Raw genomic sequence first — 6,395 nt, 5'->3', positions numbered from 1 at the left:
AAAGTATGCTTGCTGCAATGAACGCTTGGCAGCGCATGCTTTGTCCACTAAATTGACATACTAACGACAGATAAACTAATATTTCATATCAATAAATCCAGGAAAAAACAATATTTCTTGCCCGTATTTGATTAAAAATGGAAAATATTTTACATAATTGTATTTATTTGCAACAGCTGACTAACGACGCACGCGAAAAGTTGAGAGTTGGCCATCTGCTTTGTATCGACGTCAGAGGTGCCGAATTTCGGACAGCTACATTTGAACTCATGTACTCATAGGGCTGGTTTCTCCAACTCAACTTAACTTTGTTCAGCGATTTTTTGGACTTAAGTCAAAAGTTGGCCTACTTTTTTCACAGCTTATTCTTGACTAACCCCTCTAGTCTAACAGAGTCACAAAACTTAGCTCATCACTGTTGTGATTTGAAGTGCGCCGAGAAATGTGTCACAAAAAATTCGATTTTGAGTATTAGAAAAATACACAAGAATTTAAAAAATTGAATTGAAGCGGCAAGCTTTGATGCGCGGTAGAAATCACAGCAGTGATGAGATACACTTTGTGACTTTGTTAGAATACGGCTGTAAGTCTAAAAAATTGGCTAAACTAAGTTGAGTTGGAGAAACCAGCCCATAGTCAACTGTTGAAGCGACGCCAACGTCAACGCAACGCCAACATTGTATGTTGACGAGCCTTAAGGCATGCCCTCGGGTCATTATCGTTACGATTCTAGTAACGCATTTTAAGCATTTATAATACAGTTAGGCTACTGTGTCTCTCAAGGCCTTGTTTACGCATTGCCAATGTACCAGTGATGTTCAAAATTGTATATTCGAGTATGTATGCATGTATGTATGTAGTTCTTTGAAAATACAAATTAACCTTAGAACCGTGACTTAGCTATACAACTTAATCTCGTGACTTGGGTACTCAGTGCCCAGTAATGTATTTCATATGGAAATTTAAGCTTTCTAAGAAGTTTTTTTCTAAAAAAACACAATATTTCGCTTATTGATGCACATATTTTAATGAAAACTGTTTTTATTGTTAGAAACAAAGGTTGTTTTATAGAAAAAGATATAAATCATATAAAGTTTTAGTTTTAAACCGCTCAGATGGGTGAAATTCTCCGCCGTCTTTTTGATGCGTTTTGATTTGGTGTCGACGTTGTTGGAGTATTGTCCTCATCTTCATCAATATCCGAGTCCGTATCAGCATCGGCATTGTATTTTGCAAAATAGCACTTTTCACATGTTCTTATATAGTGTTTGGTGCATGTCGGAGTAAGGCAATGGTCACAAACCGCTGTTGTTTTGTTGTCGGTTTTAGAAGCTTTGCATGTTTCACACCGCCGTTTCAAAGTGCTTATCTGCGGAAGGAAAATAAAGTTTTAAATTATATTTGAAAATAAACTTATTTTGAAATAAAACTAATTATGAAAGCCTACCTGTATTGCTGGACGCGATTTCGGTTCTTCAGGAGCCCGTTTGAAATCTATCAAGTCCATAACAGTTTTCGTTGCAGAATTAATTTTTGTTTTGCAACGGTTGTGCAATTGTTTCTGTGCCAGCTCCATAGAGAGCTCTTTCAAAAATATTTTTCGCTTTTCAGACTTATTGGTGTTCCACATAGGGTGACTATGCTCAAAAAGCCTGAACGCTGCAAGTCCAGCAACATCCAGCATATTATAAAATAATGCCATGGGCCAGCGGTTTGTTTTTCTTTTGCCAGTGAATCCACGCAGCATTTTGTCAAAAGTATCAACACCACCTTTATGCTTATTATAGTCATGTATGACTTGTGGTTTTTCTGTTACAGGATTCACATCTTCGCTGGAATGGGCAGTTGAAAGCAATAGCACGTTTTTCTTTGAATGTGTTGTAAAGCTTACCAATTGCATAGATTTTGAAAAGCAAAACACTGATTCAAACACACCCCTTTTCTTTGCTTCTTCAGAAGATGTAAAAAGTTTTGGCAATTGCGGCTTATTGCCTCTTATTGTGCCCACGATGGTAGTATTCCGTATAAGCAACTCCTCCGCCAAGTCATAGCTTGTGAAAAAGTTGTCCATGGTGATATTCACACCCTTATCCAAATATCGATCGCTGAGTCGCATTACAAGATTGCGCGCAATTCCAGTTGACCTTTGTTCATTAGGCTGTGCACCCAAATATACTTCGCCTGCAAGTGGATAATAGAATGTTGCGTCAACAAGACAAAATATTTTTATGCCATATTTTCCAGGCTTGGAGGGAATGTACTGGCGGAAACTGCATCGGTTTCTTGTTGAAAGTAACTGTTCATCAACTGTCAATTCTTTCGACGGGATAAATGGTATCGTCAAATTTGCCAAGAATAATGTCCATACATGACGAATAGGTGCCAACTTATCGTGCCGTAATCTCTCAGCACGAGTCCTGGAATCGTCAAAGCGTAAAAAGCGGCATAATTGCTCAAACCGATGCAATGACATCACTGCTCTGTAAAAGGGTATGTTCATTTTGTGAAAAAGATCCTTAGCATGAACTAAATTTGCTTTTTCAGCACCGCTGTATAAAATTATTGCAATAAAAGCATATATTTCATCCGCATTTGTGTCTTGCCAATATCTTAATTTTTTTGGAACTGTTTGACGCATATTTGCTTGAATTACCCTTTTAGCTTTCCTATTTGTCTCAAGTGCAATACCTTCAACAAGGGACACTGGGAAAACGCGTATGAAGACATATATTTTTGACTCGAAACTTTCCGTGCATATTGACGTCGATTGTCTGCGCATTTCCAAAGCCTGTTCTGTTCGCCGTTTTTCAGTTTGGCTTGGCATTGACCACCATATGGTTTTGTCGTTCCTTCCTTGACCACAATATTTTTCGCCACGATTGGCCTCAATAACCGAAGTTGACAAATCAAGTCTGCTTTCATCAGGATCTATATCTACTGCAGCTTCCTCGTGGACATATTCTTCGAAACGTGGATCTGGAATGGGCTCAGCATTATCTTCTCCGAAGTCAGACTGGTCACTGGGTGTAGGTTCGTGGTCATCACCATATGTAGGTTCTTTCCCTGCATCATCATTATCGCTTTCATGAGCATTGAAATAACTTGCAATATTTTCCTCCTCTTCATCCGTCAATTCACGGCGTAGGTTGGCCAAATAAACCGCCAATTCCTCACTTATTTCAAAAACTGTAACTATTACAACTAAAAAATGAACTGCTCACTTGAAATTTTTACGCGAAACTGATTAGAAATGCCCAATAACCACCGAAAACCGTTAGAAAATTTATGTTCTCCATACAAAATATATGAAAAAATGTATGGGCACTGAGTGCCCCAAGTCACGTATAGCGTACTCATAATAAAAAATACCGTTACTTTCTTTTTATAAAATATATACACCTAGAATTCAGTCAACTTATAAACCAAGGTGCAATCTATCTGCCTATGACAAAAAAATCACATTGGACTTCCCAAACCCCCGAAATTCGATATCAAAAATTAATATGGGCACTGAGTGCCCAACTCACGGTTCTAAGGTTAATAAAATACTATAGGGGTATTCTCTGAGTCTTGCAAAGCCCTTGCACGGTGCACGGATTGCGCGGTTTGCAAAGCTGTCCCATACGAAAACCGGTTTTAACCGTGCAATCTGTGCACCATGCAAGGGCTTTGCAAGACTCAGAGAATACCCCTTATGTATTTACCAGTTGACCACGCAAGTGGGGAAAGTTTTTGGTCGCCATTCACCAGGGAGTATCCAAAAGCGATTATTTTTCGCCCCTACAAGTAGCTCGATAATTCCATTTTTTAAAATAATTCCATTGTTTACAGTAACAAGGCGGTGGTCTAAGCGAAACATTGTTGTCTCAAATTGCACAGCATTAAATGTCTGAAATTGCACAGAATATAAAATTGTCCTCATGAAACACACTGCGCAAAGTTTCCCCAATTGCCCAAATATGAAACTTGCGCGAATAGATGAGGGCCTTTAGATAATTTCGTTTATGTATTTAGGAACCAGCATTAACGCCTCGAAATCTGACGCCATCATCTTTTCGAGAGAAAGATTCTGCGGAAGATTTACGACCAATGAGCTTTATAAGCTTAACAACTACGTATTGTAGACATAGTGCGGCGAATACATGGCATGTCGCACGAATGGGCAGAAACGCTCCTGCTCTGAAAGAGTAAAAGGAATACCTATTGTGAGATGGAAAGACCAGTTAGAAAGGAGTTTGGCTCCACTTGGCATTTCCAATTGGCGTCAGTTGGTACAGAAGAGGAACGGACCGGTCGACCAGAATCGCTTAGGCGCTTACAGCGCCAATAAAAACTTAATCCAGCATCACTGCCCAAAAACTTTTTTGCGCAATCTGAATGCTGTTAAAACAATAACAACAACAAAAGAAATTGTGTTTTGGAACGATGTAGGAAACTTGAACAAAAATGAGATATATAACTACGGTGACCATCCGTTCTGTTTTTTGCAGGACCGTACTGTTATTTAGAGGTCTGTCCTGCGTAGTTTTTCAAAACAGAAACCCCCCAAAATGTACTGATTTTTTCCAAGTGTCCTGCTTTTGTCCCGCATTTTCTCCGATATTTTATAATTAACTTTTCCTTATAGAAATAAAAGCAGTGTCGATAACTAATTGATAACTACATAAGGGTAAGCTGGTTTTGAAGGTTCAACTAGTCAATGCGTTCTAAATATTGTACGGTTATGGACAATGGATGACGAGAAATTGAAGACCAGCATTAAATATATCGACAACACTGTTCTACAAATTTTTTGGTAATCGCTTAAGAAAAAAAATTAGTTTCCAAGCCAATTTTCCTTTGAAACAAGAGCTTTCATAATTTTTTTGAAAAACGTGTTTTTGGTACATTTCGAACCTATTCGTCAATATCTCATGAAAAAATTATCCAATCAACATAAGCGACCTACAGTCCTCTTACAAAAATATATTACTTTGCCGATTTCGATGAAAATTATTAGTGTTACAAGCGACCAAAATCGAAAAATTGAAATTTCAATCATTTTCTTTTTACAGTAAATGAAAATCTGATGAGAAATGTAGATGTTACGGAACACAATCTGCACAAAAAATATATATTTTTGCATAGAGCCCATCAATACCTTTCGAACTGTTGGTCGTTTCATGAGATATTGAGGAATAACTGAAAAAGTACTAAAAATACGTTTTTCGAACAAATCTCGAAAACACTTCTTTGAAACCATGGGTATTTTTTCGTGTTCAACGACCCAAAAATTGCCTAAAAAATTTACTTTACAGAGGTTCATATTATTATAATTTTGTAAATATTCATTACTAAAAGATTTAATACCAATGAAGCAAATATGATTTATGTTTAAAGTTTAAAATTGGATTAATAATTAAGAAATATACACTCTTCGTTATAATAATTAGTAGGTACAGTTTTCCTTTTGTTTGTTTAATATTCATTAACTTTTCATAAAAATATAGCATATTCTACGTCTACCTCCCCTGCGCATTTTCTTCCATATAAACATTTTGTCAAGCATACTTTGTATGGTAGAAAATCAAAAAAAGGGTGCGCTATTCAAATGACGAGGAATGTATGTATATATGTAGTATATTTTTGTTATTTTTATGCTACGCAATTATATGTAGGTACATTTTTTGAAAAATTGTCCTGCATTTTCAAAATATATTTATGGCCACCGTATATATAACACAAATCAACGGAGCTGCCCTTCCGTACTTGCCGCCCGTATCAACACATACCTACATAATTGTGCTGATGATAGAGGGAGAAGCAACGATAACGTCACGATCATGCGGTGGTGAGTTTTCATTAACACGGAAATCCCATTAGATAGGTCGTGTGAGCTGACGCGGTCTCCGATTCTACGTCGGTGGGTCCTTAGCCAGATATAAATATGGGTCGTTCCGGTTACGTAGACCCGACTGATTGTGAGTGCTTCGGTGCGAACAAAATTTCATACTCTAGCAAATTATTGTTAGTTTTGGTGTTTTCTGGGACCGAAGATATGCATTAATCATTTGAGTTTACTATTGTAAGAAATTATTCTCCTATGCACTCCAGCTATCACATTTTTGCAATTTTCTATTAAATTTATGAATATGGGCAAAAATCAGCTTATCATGGAGTAACTACATATTATGTACATACATAAAAAAGGAGTGCATACATAACTGTGGAAATTTTTACAAAATTAAGCTAATTTTAAAATTACATACCGATATATTTTATTAATGTCTGATGTATGTGTGTGAATGAAAATTTATCTGATAAATTGATTTTGTAAATATGTACGTTTTTATTTTATTTTGCCATTTGTGTATAAATAATAATTAGGTTTCGTAATACTAACACTGTTTTTTTTT

General features: G+C 36.7%; 1 protein-coding gene across 1 annotated transcript; it reads right to left on the bottom strand.

The window, feature by feature from the left end:
• Nucleotides 1–1,065: 1,065 nt before the first annotated feature.
• Nucleotides 1,066–3,521, bottom strand: LOC108363659 (piggyBac transposable element-derived protein 4-like). The gene is made up of 2 exons (XM_017617087.1): nucleotides 1,448–3,521; nucleotides 1,066–1,369 (listed from the first exon to the last, which is right to left on the bottom strand). The coding sequence occupies exons 1-2, from the start codon at nucleotides 2,822–2,824 to the stop codon at nucleotides 1,112–1,114; spliced, it is 1,635 nt and encodes a 544-aa protein (XP_017472576.1). The 5' UTR covers nucleotides 2,825–3,521; the 3' UTR covers nucleotides 1,066–1,111.
• Between the last annotated feature and the right edge of the window lie 2,874 nt (nucleotides 3,522–6,395).

This window comes from Rhagoletis zephyria, unplaced genomic scaffold (genome assembly GCF_001687245.7).
Source record: "Rhagoletis zephyria isolate East Lansing unplaced genomic scaffold, Rhagoletis_zephyria_1.1 Rzeph_scaffold_01331, whole genome shotgun sequence".
NCBI lineage: Eukaryota > Metazoa > Arthropoda > Insecta > Diptera > Tephritidae > Rhagoletis > Rhagoletis zephyria.
This window is presented reverse-complemented; position numbering and strand designations above follow the sequence as displayed.

What these genes read in the sequence shown, in the direction of transcription:
- LOC108363659 (XM_017617087.1), bottom strand. Translation starts at nt 2,824, where the DNA reads ATGCCAAGCCAAACTGAAAAACGGCGAACAGAACAGGCTTTGGAAATG. An exon ending in AATCGCGTCCAGCAATACAG is followed by an intron (nt 1,370 to 1,447) that starts GTAGGCTTTCAT and finishes TTCCTTCCGCAG; the next exon opens with ATAAGCACTTTGAAACGGCG.